This window comes from Bos grunniens, chromosome 17, assembly GCF_055505025.1.
Source record: "Bos grunniens cultivar Pamir isolate PY7600 chromosome 17, Bosgru_T2T1.0, whole genome shotgun sequence".
NCBI lineage: Eukaryota > Metazoa > Chordata > Mammalia > Artiodactyla > Bovidae > Bos > Bos grunniens.
The window spans coordinates 41149525-41167697 of NC_141181.1; the positions used below are offsets into that span (position 1 = coordinate 41149525).

Below are 18173 nucleotides of genomic sequence, written 5' to 3' on the forward strand. Positions count from 1 at the left end.
AATATAATATGGTCTGCAACCTCATGTGCCCAGTCACTTAGTTGTATCCAACTCTTTGCAACCCCATGGACTGTAACCCACCAGGCTCCTCTGTCCATGGCATTTTCCAGGCAAGAATATTGGAGTGGGTTGCCATTTTCTCCTCCAGGGTATCTTCCCAACCCAGAGATTGAACCAATGTCTCCTGCATCTCCTCTTTTGGCAGGCAGAGTCTTTACTACTGAGTCACCTGGGAAGCCCCTCATACCATAATGTATGTGGCCTCATACCATAATGTACGGTGGCCTCATACCATAATGTACATGACCTCATACCATAATGTACGGTGGCCTCATACCATAATGTATGGTGGCCTCATACCATAATGTACATGACCTCATACCATAATGTATGGTGGCCTCGTACCATAATGTACATGGCCTCATACCATAATGTATGGTGGCCTCATACCATAATGTACGGTGGCCTCATACCATAATGTATGGTGGCCTCATACCATAACGTACAGTGGCCTCACATAATGTACAGTGGCCTCATACCATAATGTACGGTGGCCTCATACCATAATGTACGGTGGCCTCATACCATAATGTATGGTGGCCTCATACCATAATGTACGGTGGCCTCATACCATAATGTATGGTGGCCTCGTACCATAATATACATGGTCTCATACCATAATGTATGGTGGCCTCATACCATAACGTACGGTGGCCTCATACCATAATGTACAGTGGCCTCACATAATGTACGGTGGCCTCATACCATAATGTACAGTGGCCTCACATAATGTACAGTGGCCTCATACCATAATGTACGGTGGCCTCATACCATAATGTACGGTGGCCTCATACCACTGGGCCACCTGGGAAGCAACCTCATACTGTAATGTAATTTGATAGTGAGTTTTCTGTAGGAGGAGCAGTGGAACTCAGGTATGTATTTTTCTGATGATCTGGCTTGGTCTGGGAGTAAAGCTTTTAATATCTGGGAGAGTGGTTAGGGAGACAGTCCTATAAGTAATCTGCTCTAAGTGTTGTTTTTCTTCTCTGACTTTTGATGAATGTTTGTGAAAATGAATTTATGCTTGGTAACAAGAACATGGCTAGTGTATCTTGTGTGATGAATGCAGATATTTTGCTTATCTCAGTTAATCTTTCAAAGAAACCTATGCAGGAGACACTTTCAATTTTGAGAAGAAAGAAAGATAAGAAGAAAGCAGCTCAAGGTCATACAATGAGTTTATTTTCCAGGAAGAATTCAAGCACTTGTCTTGTAACTTCCTGTTTATCATCTGCTTTCCTCACCAAATCATTTCAGGGGCCTTAATTAAGTGTCTTCTTTCCCCATCACCACAACCTATTCATGTACTCATTAGTCAGTTATCTAGCACAACTAGATGCTGATGACTTGCATGCTGATGCCCAAATATGGGCTATTTCATTTCTTAAGGAGACAGCACTGTAACCATAGCAAGCATAACACTGAGTGTCACTACGTACCGTGTGCGTATTATCTCATTATTTATGACAGGTACTCTATGAGACATTTTGTGGACGTGGAAGGAGAGGCCTAGCGTAGTTAAATACCTTTTCTCAAAGTCATATAAATTACCCTGATGTAAAAAGGGTCCATAAGATGCAAAGGGAGATGTAAAAGAGCATCAGAGGCTGTGATTGAATGATGGGCCTGTCGCAGCCCCTCAGATGAAGCTTTTTGCCCATTCAGTCCGAAGACAAAAGGTCCCACTGATAAAGCTCCAGGTATTTCTTTATTTGTCTGTTTGTAAAACTGACAGAAGTGATCCTGTCATCCCAGAGCCACTAGCTAAGGTTCATCTGGGGCAGGTTCTTGGTTATACAACTTGATGAATTCTAGATGTCTCTCCTTGAATCCCAAAATAGATGTATGTGAAATTAGCAGGTATACTGGCCCTGAATGGTGTACTGAACTATTTTCTGACAGGTGTCACTCCAAATATATCCTAGAAAATAAGAAGGGTGTACTTGGGGAAGCGTAAGGTTGTAATTAGGTAGGGATGGTTCAGGAGGGGACCATCCTACAAAGTCTAGCTATGATCACTGGGCCAGAGTCCCATCCTATGATACCTGTGCGGGAAATACAAAACTGAATTGAAAGATAGCATCAAAAGCTTTGAAAAAAAATCCATGTTTGCAATAATGAAATATTTTTTTAGTTGTGAGTCTATAAAGAATCTAGTGTTATGTATCACAGAACATCTACACTGCATTTGATATCATTTATCTGTTGCATTACTTAACAATTCCACACAGCAGAGAATCCTGAGACTTGGTAAGGGTACATAGCTAGTGAGCAGTGGAAGTGGAATTTGAACCCAGATCTGTCTGATACTAGTCTCCCATGTTGCTTTCTTACCCACAATACCGCTCAAACATAACTTGATATAATCGTGAGATAGTGACAGTAATGTGCAAATTTTAACCTGGTGATTTCTAATTTACCATTATGCCAACCTTTCTATTTAACCTATTTTTTCAACTCAACCATTTAATATAGATACTAATTTTCACTCAAGGGAAGTATGAGCATACTACTTTAAACACGGCTACAAGGCTTATTGTTGTTTAAATACAAGCCAATGCCTCCCAGGTCTTCCTGTTTTACCATAAACAATTACTTGTATGTAAATATGACTGAACACATTAGTATGTTTTCTGCCAAACTGTCCTTGGGAAAGTCATCAGTCATGACAGAGGTCACCAGATACTGTGTGGTGTTGATACATTTAGATAAGTTTTTAATAAAATATTTCAAATATGTATCTAAGGCAAGACAAAGCAGATTATGTCCACGTAAAGAGCAGAGGAACCCAGCAGCCCCTGTGGTCCTCCACTTAGCAGCTTGGCCAACCTTTGTGGCAGTCTGCCCAGCTACACAAATGAATCCCAAGGGCTACCATTTTGGTAGCATTTAAGCATCCTACTATTTTTCATGCCTAGCATAGAAGATGCATTATGTTTGCTTTATTTTTAGGATGCTGCTTTACTGCCACAGAGATGTCAGACTGAATTAAGGTAGTTCCAGGAATTGCGTGTGTCAAGGCTGCTTGGATGACAAACTGCAAGCACCCCACCAACTTCCATTTAAATTCATTGTAAATCCCAAGTTGCTCACTGTTCTCCGCCTTGTACTGCCTCGTCTTATCATAAAGCAGGAGAAATATGCTGTGTATTTTCCACTCTCCTCTCGAGTACATGTGAGCAGTGCTATGAGTTGCTGGCTGACAGTGCGACTGCCAGGGCAGGGAGATCGCAGCTGCACAATTCATGTTGTCTCAAGCTCTCAGGTAAGGACAGAGGTGTTTTTCAGGGAGTTATAAGAATCACCCAGATGCCCATACAACTTGGAAACACCCTGACTTCAAAATCCTAGACATCTTGGACACGGGGTGCAAACTTTCTTAAAATATTAACTCAAGAGTATAGGAATCATGTCTTATTTTTGAGGAGCTGGAAGGAAAACATGTTGTGTTCTTTATCAGAAAAGCCTTAAGGGTTTTATTTCTTTAGCAATCAAATTGAGTTGGTCAGCTTCACACACAGGTTTACTGAGCATGGGCTCCAAGCAGCGCTTAGCTCTGCTATTTTCTTGTTTGCTCACTACATACTTTCATTGGCCAAGTAGGGGAACCTGGGAGCCTTATCTGCTGTTCCTCTGGAAGGTGCCCCTGGATCTCCCACAAAGCTGGCATAGAAGGGTCAGTGGCTAATAGTTGCCACAGTCCTCACAGCCTGAAAATGGCATGTTCCTCAGTTCCATGCAGTCTGTTTCCTTCTCCAGCATCACATTATCCTTTTTTCTTTTAAGAAATATTTATTGAGCACCTGCTATGTGCCAGCCATTCTTCACTGGGGGCTATATCAGTGGGCAGAGCAGTCGAGAACCCCTGTCCCCATGGAGCTTCCAGGGTTGGATCACGTGACAGCTCATAGCCTGGAGGGGTTCCTTATATGACCCCTGCTCAAGATTCAGTCAGCTTGAGCCTGAGCCCACGGTCATGACCTTTCTATTGGGACTGAATCTGTTGCTGTCTCTAGGTGAGTTAAGGACTACATAGGTGCTGACCTCAGTTAATGGGCAAATATTGACATTTCAGTTGAGTTTGGTTGTAATTTGTAGCATGTACTTTCTATTTGTGACTCTAAACATGAGGAAGAAGCTGTAGAGTTTTAAATTCAAATAGCTTTGCAATTCACAGAGTGGACTGGCATATCTGTTTGCTAGGGCTGATACCACAAAATACCACAGACTGGATGGCTTAAACCTTTATTTCTCACAGTTCTGGAGGTTGGAAGTTCTAGGTCAAGGTGTCAGCTGGTTTGGTTTCTTTGAGGCCTCTTCCTTGGCTTGTAGACAGCCACCTTCTCACTGAGTCCTCCTATGAGCTTAACTGTGTGATCCTGGGCCCATTGCATTCCCTCACTGGGTCCAAATCTCTTTTTCTTTTATTTAGAAAAAATTAAAATTTTTCAAAAAAGTTTTTTTAGGATTCTTTTTTTATGTGCACAGGTTTTATTGCTTCTGTTTTATGTTTTGGTTTTTTGGCCAAGAGGCATGTGGGTCTTAGCTCCCTGAGCAGGGATTGAACCTGCATCCCCTGCATTGGAAGGAGAGGCCTTAACCACTGGACCATCAGTGAAAGTGAAAGTCACTCAGTCGTGTCCGACTCTTTGTGACGCCATGGACTATAGTCCATGGAATTCTCCAAGCAGGCCAGAATACTGGAGTGGGTAGCCTTTCCCTTCTCCAGAGGATCTTCCCAACTCAGGAATCGAACATTTCTCCCGCATTTCAGGCGAAATGTTTACCAGCTGAACCCCTAGGGAAGTCCCCAGATCTCTTCTTCTAAGGACATGAGTCATACTGCATTGCTGCTGCTGCTGCTGCTAAGTTGCTTCAGTCGTGTCCGACTCTGTGTGACCCCATAGACGGCAGCCCACCAGGCTCCCCCATCCCTGGGATTCTCCAGGCAAGAACACTGGAGTGGGTTGCCATTTCCTTCTCCAATGCATGAAAGTGAAAAGTGAAAGTGAAGTCACTCTGTCGTGTCCGACTCATAGGGACTCCATGGACTGCAGCCCACCAGGCTCCGTCCATGGGATTTTCCAGGCAAGAGTACTGCATTAGGACCACTCTTAATTGCCTCTTTCTCCAAATGCAGTCACCTCCTGAGGTGCTGGGGTTGGGACTTCAGCATGTGAATTTTGGAGGAACACAGTTCAGCTCATAACGACTGGCAGTCCAGACTCCCTGAATTTGAAGCCGTGTTCTACCACCTGAGAATTGTGTGGTCTAGGAGAAATGACTTAATCTTTTTCTGCCTTATTTTTTCAAGAGTATCAAGATATTGGTAATGTACTAACCTCATCGAGGTGTGAGCATTGAGTGAGCTGATGTGTATAAAATATATATAACAGCGCCACCCCTCTCAAAAGGACACTCAGTGATTGCTACCTGTTATTTTCATTTGGTTTCTAAGCTAATTCAGCTCTTCGTAATAATGTCTCCTTAGATTTTCTTAGTTTGTTTCTCTAAATTGATGTTTATGTGAACTAAATAAACAGGCACTTCATGTTGTCATTTAATGAAGGTGCTTGGGGTGGATGGTGGATGATCCCAGTCTTTCCTGTTTATGGAGTGCAAGGCACTTTACGTTCATGTCACCAAATTGTATGGCAGCCACACACACCAGTTAGTCTTGAACAGGTTTCCTGTGGGGAAAACGAGGCTCAGAGAGTAAACGTGTCCTCCAAAGGCTGGCAGGTCATGTGCAGTGGGGCTGGGACCCAGCCTCATCCTCATCACTGTATGAGCCTTCGCCATTACCCTCTCTCCTTAATGGATTCTCAGCGGGTGGGGCTGGGCCTTCCCAGGTAATCAGCGTCCACATCAGAACCTGCTACCTCCATGGCCTTTTGGTATAATTCCCGAATGGAGACAGGATGCCTTAACTGTCCCCTTCTCAAGACACTGATTTTGGGTCCCAAGGAGTGAGGCAATGCGTCTGCACCACTCCTGTGTTTATCATTCCCAGTCTCAGAGAATTATGGAGATGTGGGGCTGGATGGTAGAATGAGGGCCTGGAACCCCTGAACGCCCCCACTTCTACTTCTCAGGGCCTCTAATTGTTTTTGATCCATTTATACTGTTGTTATTCAGTTGCTCAGTCATGTCCAATTCTTTGAGACCCCATGGACCGCAGCACACCAAGCTTCCCTGTCCTGTACCATCTCCCAGAGTTTGCTCAAACTCATGTCTATTGAGTCGGTAATGCCATCCAACCATCTCATCCTCTGTTGTCCCTTTCTCCTCCTGTCCTCAATCTTTCCCAGCATCAGGGTTTTTCCAGTGAGTCAGCTCTTCACATCAGGTGGCCAAAAGTATTGGAGCTTCAGCATCAGCATCAGTCCTTCCAATGAATATTCAGGACTGATTTCCTTTAAGATTAACTGGTTTGATCTCCTTGCAGTCCAAGGGACTCTCAAGAGTCTTCTCCAACACCACAGTTCAAAAGCATCAATTCTTCAGCACTCAGCTTTCTTTATGGTCTGACTCTCACATCCATACATGACTACTAGAAAAACCAAAGCTTTGACTATACAGACTTTGGTGGCAAAGTAATGTCTCTGCTTCTTAATACGCTGTCTAGGTGTGTCATAGCTTTTCTTCCAAGGAGTAAGCGTCTTTTAATTTCATGGCTGCAGTCACCATCTGCAGTGATTTGGAGCCCAAGAAAATAAAGTCTGTCACTGTTTCATCGTTTCCCCGTCTATTTGCCATGAAGTGATGGGACCGATGCCATGATCTTCATTTTTAATGTTGAATTTTAAGCCAGCTTTTTAACTCTTCTCTTCCACCTTCAAGAGGCTCTTTAGTTCCTCTTCACTTTCTGAGTACAGTGAAATCACCACTTACGAGGAGGTCACATCAACCAAGTGTTTATTCGGGGGCCATGGACTATTGCTTAGAACTTACAGTCTAGAGATGGAAAGTGGAGGATTCTGAAAAATTCACTCATTTATTCATCAGCATATTTGAATACTTGGTCTAGACATTATGTCAGGAGCTGGAGAACCAAAGATGATTGGTGATGAGTCCCTGTTCTCAAGAGCTCCCAGCTTGGAAGGCGGGAGGTGGCTAAGCAAACCTATCCTACAAGAGTGGTCAGGTAAAGACCTCAATGGAGATATTTTTGGGGAACCCTGCAGGCACAGAGAGGGATGTGTATTTAGGGAGATAGTTAGGGGTATTGAAAAAAGATGTAGAAGCAGTAATGTCAGACTGTGGATGAAGTGAGAGATGGGTGGGTGTAGAAATATGGAGAGAGCATGTGCCTGGAAAACAGTTCTGGGAAAAGGAGATTAGCGGTTGGAGGGGGAGAGTGGAGAATGATTGGGTTTGTGTCATGGAAAGACATGGACTTTATCCCACAGACCATGGAGAATCATTGACAAGTCTGAAGAAGAAGGGTGATGTGATGGGCTTTGGACTGCAGGAAGCTTACTCCAGTCGAGTTCATGGCTTCTTCATCTACATTAGCAAACACTAAATGGCACAGGACTGCATCACCCAGATGTGACGAACACTTTATTGGCAAAATGTGATTTTTTGTGTCTGTGGAACCTGGCAGTGATCCCATCCTCACGATCCTCTGAAGCTGAGGTCGGTTCCTGTTTTTCAAAGTGGAATATTGAGGCAGGAAGAGTCTGGAAGTTTCTATTTTCATAGCGGAAGTCCTGGGCAGACCTCGAAAGCAGAAGTTCCTGTCCATGAGTCAAAGCTTTGGAACAAAGAAGGACACTTTTTAAAGTGGAACTGATGGTTTGGATTGTTTGAGTCGTCTGTGGTGGAGGAAGTCACAAGTGCTTCACGCTTAGCTAATGCTTGAGGAAATGTGGAGATTATTTAAACTCAGTTCAATCTCAAGAAAACTAGTGAAACAGAAAAGTAACTAAATGCATTTATTTTTTTGTTGCAAGAACTAAATCACCCAGAAATCAGATTCCTAAAACAAGACCTTGTATTCAGGGCTCGATTGTCTGCACAGATTCTTAACATACAAAATATATGGAATTCTGCCTCTCTGTTGCTTTCCCCTTTTAAAATCATAAAAACCTAATATAAATTGGTTCTTCCTAATATGTGACAGTGCTGTATTTCAGTGTCTGTCTTGACCTCTCACCACCCTGCCAGACAGGTTTGGAAGATGGTCTTTTTACCTCTTGGGGTGCTCAGTGCCTCAGTCAGGGTGGCTGGAGGACTGGGCTCCAGTCTTGTGGAGACCAGAGATACTGTCAAGAGTAGGACCCTGGGACTTACCTGGTGGTCCTGTGGCTAAGACTGCATTCTCAATGTAGGGGACCCAGGTTCTATCCCTGGTCAGGGAACTGGATCCCATAGGCCACAATTAACGATCCTGAATGCTACAGTGAAGACCCAATAGAGCCAAAAAAAAAAAGCCGGGGGGGGGGTGGCGGATACAATCAATACTTGTGACTTCTTTCTCAACCCCACCCACATGCTCAGCTCTTCTTCAGAGAAGGTTCTTTTCCTCAACAACGGCTATAGCCCAATTCCGGAGCCCAGCAGTATTTTGTTTTGCTTGTCTTTGCACTGAGAGCTCAGCCTTTATTTTAGTCCTTCATTCACTCCCTTCAGAACATTCTTCAACTGGCAGACATGTAACCTGGTCATCATTACACATGTATTTGTCTGATTCTGCTGAATTCCTAGCCACAGCATGGGTCTTGCCTGGACTGGGATCTGGTAGGTCCTCCATTTTTGGTATGCTTCACTCTGAACTCTTTCTATCCAAAACACAGGGACAAAATGGGTCCAGAAATTAAGGGGTAATGGTAAATACATGCTTTTGGAATAAAAAGATGCTTAAAAACCTGAGTATCTTATTCTCTGTCCCTACCCTCTCCTGAAAGGCCATCAGAATCTTGCATTCTTATTTACCCTCTCTCACATTAAGTAACTTGTCCAGGTTCATCAACACTAAGCCAAGAGGTCCTACCTGCTTTTTTCACTTTTGTCTAATACTTTTAGTCACCAGAACCCTACTGTGAAAGGCCCTGTAGAAAAATAGAGCAGATCATTCATTAATAACCAGACACCTGCTACCCTCTCATGGGAGGTACACCCCTTCAACACCTGCTTTTAGCAGATTAGAGTTTTGCAACGTTCAAATTTTCCTTCAGTGCATCAGACAGTTGCAATGGAACTGGACACAGTTGGTTTCCCGTAACAAAGATGAGCCTCAAGGTTTGGCTGGTCTTTGTTTTCTTTAATGGATTTTGGAGTTATTTTTAATGAAAGGCTCTGAGCTGAACTGTCACTTTCCTTTTTGTCTTGTTCACAAGAAGTCTTGGAACTTGGCCCATGTGATAAAAAAAAGGCTTCTGATTTCAGAGCTCAGGATGTTTTACTTATTTCTGCCCAGTGATAGATGCCGACTGACAACTCCACCTATAGTTCAACAAGACCCGTCACTGACTGAAGGCGAAGGGCACCTAGTCAACTAGGGTAGAGGAGGCTGTGTATAGCATTCATTCTTAGTGGATTTTCACATCCATCTTCTCAAAAGAATGTCTTCTTTGTGCTTTTGAATAAAGAACAAACTTGGGAGAACATAAAAATTCAGGGGAACTATTCAGATTTTGGAAAATATATTAGTTTTATACTGGCAAGTCTCATTTTTTAAAAAGACAGCTGTATAACCTTTAGTTTACATGAGCACCCACATATCTTTTAAAAGCCCACTTCCTCCCCACTCTGACAGTTAGAATTTTATTTCTTCACTGTAAAATTTCTCTGGAGAGCACAGTGCTGCATCATTTTGACAAACCCGAATGTGAAGAGATGAATGCAGCTCATCTCTGAGGCACTTCAGGTAAGTTGCTTTAACCCATTTCCTGCTTTCAGAGACTATTTTTCTGTCATGCCTTCAGATCTATCAAAGTTCATTTAATGCTGTTATCAGCCATATTTTATACAAAGTGGAGTTCTCCTCGCAGTAGCTGCTCACAGTTCTGAGCTCTGGAGCCATCCTGGCAGCTGTCAGTACCTCAAGGGAGGGCAATGTGCACAAATACTCTGCAAGACCTGTTTGTTGGGAGGAAGAGCGGGTGGCCTACCAACTCTGAGAACTGGCACTGGCCCTGCTTTCTGGAAGCCCCTTTCCCGTGGTGACTGATGTCAGGGAGGGCAGGATAGAACCTCTTTCTGTGACAGTCAGAATATTTGCTAATGGGAGATGAATGTGGAGGAAAACAGTCGATACTAACAGAAAACCAATTATTCCTATCTGCTGAAAGCTCCCTGTGGCCGTTTGAGAACAATTTTTAAAATGATTTAATAGAAAATGTATCGTTCAAAAAATTTTAAGGTTTAAAAGGAAGAAAATGGTAAATGAAATGCAATATACTCAATAGACTGAAATGGTAATAGTTGATTCACTACAGTCTGTGGGTGAGAGATAGCCCACAGCCCATTTTTGTGTTTTGTGAGCTACTAATGGTTTCTACAATTTTTTAAATGGTTGAAAAAATATCATCATAATAATATTACTATGACACTTACAAATATATAACATGTATACTCAGTGTCTGTAATAAAGTTTTATTGGAACTCAGTCACCACCCTTTGTGTATGTATTGTTCCCACTGCTTTTGTGTCTCAATGGAGTTGAGTGCCTGCTAATGGACATTGTCTGGTCCTCAGTCACCATCTGACCACAGGGCTAGATATCACAGTTAGGGTGATAATACTTAAGAATATTTAATTGTAAGAGACATGTTTGCACTATAACATTTAGTGAGACAGTTATGACAAACTATATGTGTAAGATGATTCCAAATAGTCTATCATCCTTCATAATTTTTGCGTCTTTCCCTTGGTGGAAATGTAAGTTCTAGGAAAGCCAAACAGCCACAAAAAACAAAACAAACAAAAAGCAAACAACTGAAACCTGACATGCATGCATGTGTGTATGGACGTATGCTTTAGGCCTCGAGCAGCACTTGAGATATAGTAGATGCCCAATAAACAAATAAGGGCTAAGGGAAGGCTGATGAACTATGTGATTTTATAATGCAGGCATGGTCAAAGCAAAACCTTTCTAGGATATGCATATATGTGAGGCACCATGCTGAGAACTTTAAATGCATGATCTCATTAACCCTAATGCAGTTAGTTTTGGAAGGTACAGTATTGCCTACATTTTACAGAGGATGAAAGCGAGGTTTGAAGACATTATGTAACTTGTCTTACATCACAAATCTAAGAAATAATGTGACCAGAATTCAGAAAGTCTCTTGGGTTCCAGAGTCTGAACTCTAACCACAAGCTATGCTCCTTAAATTTCTAAAAACAACTAATTTTTTCAGGTGTGAAAGAAAGACATGGGAAAATATCTGATGTAAATACACAAATAAAAAAAAATACACAAATAATAGGACCAGTTACTAGGATAGGAGATTGTAGATGATTGTTGTTTTCTAAGGCTGTATATATATATTTCTTTGTATTATAGTTGATTAGAATATTTTATTAGTTTCATGTGGAGCATAGTGAGTCAATGTTTCTGTAGTTTTATACTCCATTTGAAGTTATTAAAAATCATGGTTATATTTTCTTGTCCTGTATAATATATCTCTGTTTTTTCTTTGTTTTTATGCATAGTAGTTTGTGACTCTTAATCCCCTACCCCTGTCTTGCCCCTCCTACTTCCCTCCCTCCACTGGTAACCACTAATTTGTCCTCTATGTCTGTGAATCCGTTTCTGTCTTATTACATAATTTGATTTGCTTTATTTTTTAAATTCCACAAGTATGTGATAACTTAGATTATTTGTCTTTCTCTGTCTGACTTATTTCACTAAGCATCATACTCTTCAGGTTCATCCATGTTGTTGCAAATGGCAGAATTTCATTCTTTTTTATTACCAGGTAGTATTCACTGAATGTGCACACACACACACACACACACCCCACATCTTTGTTGCCCATTCTTTTGTTGATGGACACGTAGGTTGTTTATGTATCTTAGCAATTGTAAACAGTGCTGCTGCAAAGATTGGGGTGCATATACCTTTTAAAGTTAGTATTTTTGTTTTCTACAGATACATGCCCAGCATTGTAATTGCCGGATCATATGGTAGCTCTATATTTAGTTTTTTGAGAAACCTTCATATTGTTTTCCACAGTGGCTGCACCAATTTGCCTTGCTAGTAACAGTGTAGGAGGGTTCCCTTTCTTCTACACTCTCTCCAGCTTTTGTTATTTGTGTTCATTTTTGTTATTGGAGGATAATTGCCTGGGAAATCCATGGACAGAGGATCCCAGTGGGCTACAATCCATGGGGTCCCAAAGAGCTGGACATGATTTAGTGCCTAAACAACAACAAAAAATCTTTGAAAGCTATGCTGTGTGTCTTACATGTGTTTGGTTACACTGGTTTATTCGCGTCTCCCACTACATGATGGACTGCTCCTGTTGTTATTGTTCAGTTACTAAGTCATGTCTGACTCTTTGCTATCCCATGGACTGATGCATGCCAGGCTCATCTGTCCTCCACTGTCTCCCAGAGTTTGCTCAAATTCATGTCCATTTAGTTGGTGATGCCTTCAAATGATCTCATCCTCTGCCACTTCCTTCTCCTTTTGCCTTCAATCTTTCCTAGCACCAGGGTCTCTTCCACTGAGTTGGCTTTTCACATCAGGTAGCCAAAGCATTGGAGATTCAGTCCTTCCAGTGAATGCTCAGTGTTGATTTCCTTTAGGATTGACTGCTTCTACCTGAAATTTATTATTATTATTTTTAAAATTGGCATAGTATTTGAAGCATATACATTTAACATATTTATCTAGCATCTAAGAAGATAATTAGGTCCCAATAGCACCAAGTCATTTAGTACAGTAAAGGAAATAAAAAGGAGTGAGATAACAATTAAGTTCTTTAGTTATGGTTCCTCTTTCTTTATTTTTCTTTTAATTGTACATCAGTGATTGTGACCTATTTTCCACAGTCTGAAGGACTTTCTACATGCCCTGGCTTAAATTGCAAGGCTAAAAGGAGAAAGATTTTTCTTTTGAACAAAAGTGGAATGTAGGTGCTTAGAATGATTAAGTGAATGTTATTAATATTATTGAGGTCCCTGGAACGCCAAATTGAAGAGTGGTTAGAAGACTGACTGTCCTTGCATTAAAGACCAGAGATAAGAACTCTACAGAAGGCAAACAAGCAGGGTGGGAAAATAAGTCTTTAACAAAAACAAACAGTTATAGACTGAGAACCTCTCAGGTTATTTGAAAAAGCTTTAAAAATCCCTGTGATGTGTCTTGACCTTCCAATCATAGTTTCAGAGGCTTCTATTGTTCAGGCTTGTTAAGAATGAGTTAAATGTGATTTTTCACATCCTTGTGACTTACTTTCTTTTCTTTTTTTCAAGAGATCATTCTGATTTTTAAGTTACAAGCAAAGCTGCTCATCATCCTCTTTGAGTGACTTTATTTGACAGACATTGAGGCTTGAGAGAAATACTTTTGGTTTTAAGCCTGCCGTATCATTTAATGTACAGTTCAGCAGTGAAATTTCTAAACTATCAAAAACATTCAAGTGACATTTTCTTTGAAATATATTCTATGCACTGGAAATTGAAAAAGATGATATTTGCCTAAATGTACTTCATGCAGTTTTATGTGAATAAATGATCATTTACCAGCAGTGCCATTGTTCTATCAGAAAAGAAAAAAAAAAAAAATCCAAAACACCTCTAAACCTCTTACTTCCTTTCTCTTTCTTTGGAGATTATAGTGACTAGTGTGAAACATACAATTTCACTTTAAAATTTGCAACTTCTAAAAATTCTTTTTCTTCCTAATATCATACTGTGGCCTCAGAAAATCAGACAGTTGTTATTACAAATAGAGTGCAGCTCCACTCAGACACTGAATAGACAATTATAAATGTCTGGATTCTTTCCTTTTTCATGGTGGCTGCTTTTAGATGTGGAATAAAACCACATTAACCAGAGGGTGTTGTTATTGGTGGTTACAGGCCTATTCCTGCCACATCTGTAAAGTATCTTTTCTTAAAATCCTTTTCTTTCCTTGTCTAATAGTAACTTTCCATCGTATAAGACTGTTATCAGGAAGCATCATAAAGGTATATGAATATTAAATTATTCAGAAGACAAAGGGACCATAAATGTCATCTAATCCAATTCTAGCACATGACAGGTGAGAGTGTAAAGCTGTGAAAGAGTGAATGACATCCAAGGGCACTCACAGAGTCAGTAACTTGCTAACTGTTTCTTTCTTCTTCTTTTTTTTTTTTTTGGCTTTTATAGATGGCCGCCCATGTCCTTTCATCCTCTGGGATCCATCTTTGTCTCCAACAAATAATGAGACCCACTCTTCTGTTAAGCTCACTTGGGGAACTTATCAGCAGTTGCTGAAACAGAAATGCTGGCAGAATGGTCGAGTACCCAAGCCTGAATGGGGCTGTACTGAAATACATCACCACGAGTGGTCCAAGATGGCCCTCTTTGATTTTTTGTTACAGGTAAGTTTTTTTTTAATCAAGTAAGTAGTTACCTGAGACTAACACTGAGTTATGGAAGTCTGTAGTGAGGAAGTTTCTGCACCTTTTGGGTTTTTATGAAAGTGTAGTTTAAATTCTATAATGTTGTATTTGGCAAGCCTGGTACAATGTCATAAGACATTATATCTTTTTAGAAATGTTCAGAAATGTCCCTCAGTCCTTTTATTAATTTCTGAATAGGTAATTCTTCAGTACATTACTACTAGAATCATATCTATCATAGATACAATTTATTATGATAACCCATCAGTGGCTTTTCAAGGTAGGTAGTCTTATAGCACTTGGAAGGTAAGTAAACTGAAGTTTGGTGAGGTTAAGTAACTCACCCAAGTTGTCACAACTGCTCAAAACAGGACTGGAATCCTGGGATCTTGTGATAGTAAAAGTTTGGCTTTTTTTCTATTTTTCCACACTGTTTCAGGGGTCCCTTGGTCACTTTTCTTACAGTCACCATTTCCTGTTTTCTGTCCAGTAATTCTTTGTAAATACATCATTAAGATTGACATTGGAGAATAATAAATATTGGCCATCTACATAACTGCACGATTAAATGTTTTATAGGTTTCTTATAACTTTTATCTCCTTCTGATGAGGATCTCATGACTTTCTGTCCCCTCGTTCCAATTACTGCTTTTCTCTTCTTCCACTTTAGAAAAGCTGCCTGTTGTTGTATTGTTAATTAGTACTTTTTGTGGCAATTTAGGACTATCTTAGGACATCTACAAAACATTCTCCTTTTGTTAATTTTGTGTTGTGCATATGTGTGTGTGTGCCTTTTCAGCAAGGAACTAGAGAGGGACAAAAATGTAGGAAGAGGGGCTTCCCTGGTGATCTGGTGGTTATGAATCTGCCTGCCAATGCAGGGGACACGAGTTTGATCCCTGGTCCAGGAAGATCCCACATGCTCAGAGCAGCTGGGCCTACACGCCACAACTACTGAAGCCCCCAGCCCCCTAGAGCCTGTGCTCCACAATAAGAGAAGCCATTGCAATGAGAATCCTGTGCACCGCAACTAGAGAGTAGCCCCTGCTCACTGCAATTCGAGAAAGCCCAGGCAGCAATCAAGATGCGGTGTGGCCAAAAAAAAAAAAAAAAAAGTGTAGAAAGAAACCCAGTTTGGTGAGAGCCACAGGACAGGGATTAGGAACTTTCGAGGAGAGACGATCTCTGGTGTCCATGCCTCAGAGCCACCAGTGAGAACTGAGCTGGGAGCAGACCACTTGGTTTGGGGAGGAGGCCATCAGGAAGCACCAGATACTGATGAGCTGTGCATCTGTGAGGCTCAGGCCGGGCTCAGTATATGTATAATCTTATTATTTCGTTTATTAGCACACTCTCTCTATGAGGTAGACACCTTCTGTCCATTGTACAGGTAAAGTCACTGAGGCGTAAAGAGGTTATTATTGAGAACTGTGAAGTGTCTGAGGTCTTACTCTGCTTGTAGGCTAACAGGTTAGCCAGCCATAGATGTTAGTAGAAGATAAAGGACTCCCAGATGAGAGACAAATGACTTCATTACCCATGGTCCTTTGCCCTCAAGGCCCACTGGGGAGTTATGGAGTGGCCTCACTGAAAGCGCACACAGTGGGTTTTTGTACCTTCTAAGACTCTGATGCTGGGAGGGATTGGGGGCAGGAGGAAAAGGGGACGACAGAGGATGAGATGGCTGGATGGCATCACTGACTCGATGGACGTGAGTTTGAGTGGACTCTGGGAGATGGTGATGAACAAGGAGGCCTGGCGTGCTGCGATTCATGGGGTTGCAAAGAGTCGGACATGACTGAGTGACTGAACTGAACTGAACTGAAGAAAACCTCCAGTCTTTATTTCATTTCTTTTTAACTGAAAAATGAAATGATGTACAACATTATGCTGGTTTCAGGAATACTCCACAGTGATTTGACATTTGCAGACATTATGAAATGAGCAGTGTGATAAAACTAGCATTCATCTGTCCCCATACAAAGTCATTCAGTTCAGTTCAGTTCAGTTCAGTTCAGTCGCTCAGTCGTGTCCAACTCTGCGACCCATGAATCGCAGCAGGCCAGGCCTCCCTGTCCATCATCAGCTCCCGGAGTTCACTCAGACTCACGTCCATCGAGTCAGTGATGCCATCCAGCCATCTCATCCTCTGTCGTCCCCTTCTCCTCCTGCCCCCAATCCCTCCCAGCATCAGAGTCTTTTCCAATGAGTCAACTCTTCGCATGAGGTGGCCAAAGTACTGGAGTTTCAGTTATAGCATCATTCCTTCCAAAGAAATCCCAGGGCTGATCTCCTTCAGAATGGACTGGTTGGATCTCTTTGGAGTCCAAGGGACTCTCAAGAGTCTTCTCCAACACCACAGTTCAAAGGCATTAATTCTTCGGCACTCAGCCTTCTTCACAGTCCAACTCTCACATCCACACACGACCACAGGAAAAACCATAGCCTTGACTAGACGAACCTTTGTTGGCAAAGTAATGTCTGCTTTTGAATATGCTATCTAGGTTGGTCATCACTTTCCTTCCAAGGAGTAAGCGTCTTTTAATTTCATGGCTGCAATCACCATCTGCAGTGATTTTGGAACCCCAAAAATTAAAGTCTGACACTGTTTCCACTGTTTCTCCATCTATTTCCCATGAAGTGATGGGACCAGATGCCATGATCTTCGTTTTCTGAATGTTGAGCTTGAAGCCAACTTTTTCACTCTCCACTTTCACTTTCATCAAGAGGCTTTTGAGTTCCTCTTCACTTTCTGCCATAAAGGTGGTGTCATCTGCATATCTGAGGTGATTGATATTTCTCCCAGCAATCTTGATTCCAGCTTGTGTTTCTTCCAGTCCAGCATTTCTCATGATGTACTCTGCATATAAGTTAAATAAGCAGGGTGACAATATACAGCCTTGATGTACTCCTTTTCCTATTTGGAGCCAATCTGTTGTTCCATGTCCAGTTCTAACTGTTGCTTCCTGACCTGCATACAGATTTCTCAAGAGGCAGATCAGGTGGTCTGGTAAAGTCATTACAGTATTATTACTTATATTCCTTATGCTGTATGTTACATCCTTGTGACTTGTTTATTTTATAACTGGAGGTTTGTATTTCTTAACCCCTGTCACTTATTTCACCTGTCAATCTCCCTCCTCTCTGGCAACCACCCATTTTTTTCCCTCTACATTTAGAAGTCAGTTTTCCTTTTGTTTTGATTTTTTGTTTATTTTTAAGATTGTACATATAAATATGGTGTTTGTCTTTATCTGACTTATTTCATTTAGCATAATGCCATCTAGATCATCCACATTATCACAAATGGCAAGTTTTCACTTTTTTATGGCTAAGAAGTTTTATATCTATCTATCTATATATATACATATATATATAGATATCTCACATCTTTATCCATTCATCTATGGCTGGACACAAGTTGCTTCCACATCTTGGCTATTGTAAATAATGTTGCAATGAACAATGGTGTGCATATATCTTTTCAAATTAATGTTTCCTTCAGGTAAATACTTAGAAGTGAAATTAGTAGATCATATAGCA

General features: G+C 41.3%; 1 protein-coding gene across 2 annotated transcripts in view; it reads left to right on the forward strand.

The window, feature by feature from the left end:
• GASK1B (golgi associated kinase 1B) overlaps window positions 1-18173 on the forward strand; it is a 74072-nt gene that overhangs the window by 6973 nt on the left and 48926 nt on the right. For both annotated transcript variants that reach the window (XM_086345948.1, XM_086345946.1), the window contains one exon: window positions 14395-14609. In XM_086345948.1, coding sequence (XP_086202074.1) covers window positions 14395-14609 — 215 coding nt within the window. The remainder of the gene's footprint in view (window positions 1-14394; window positions 14610-18173) is intronic.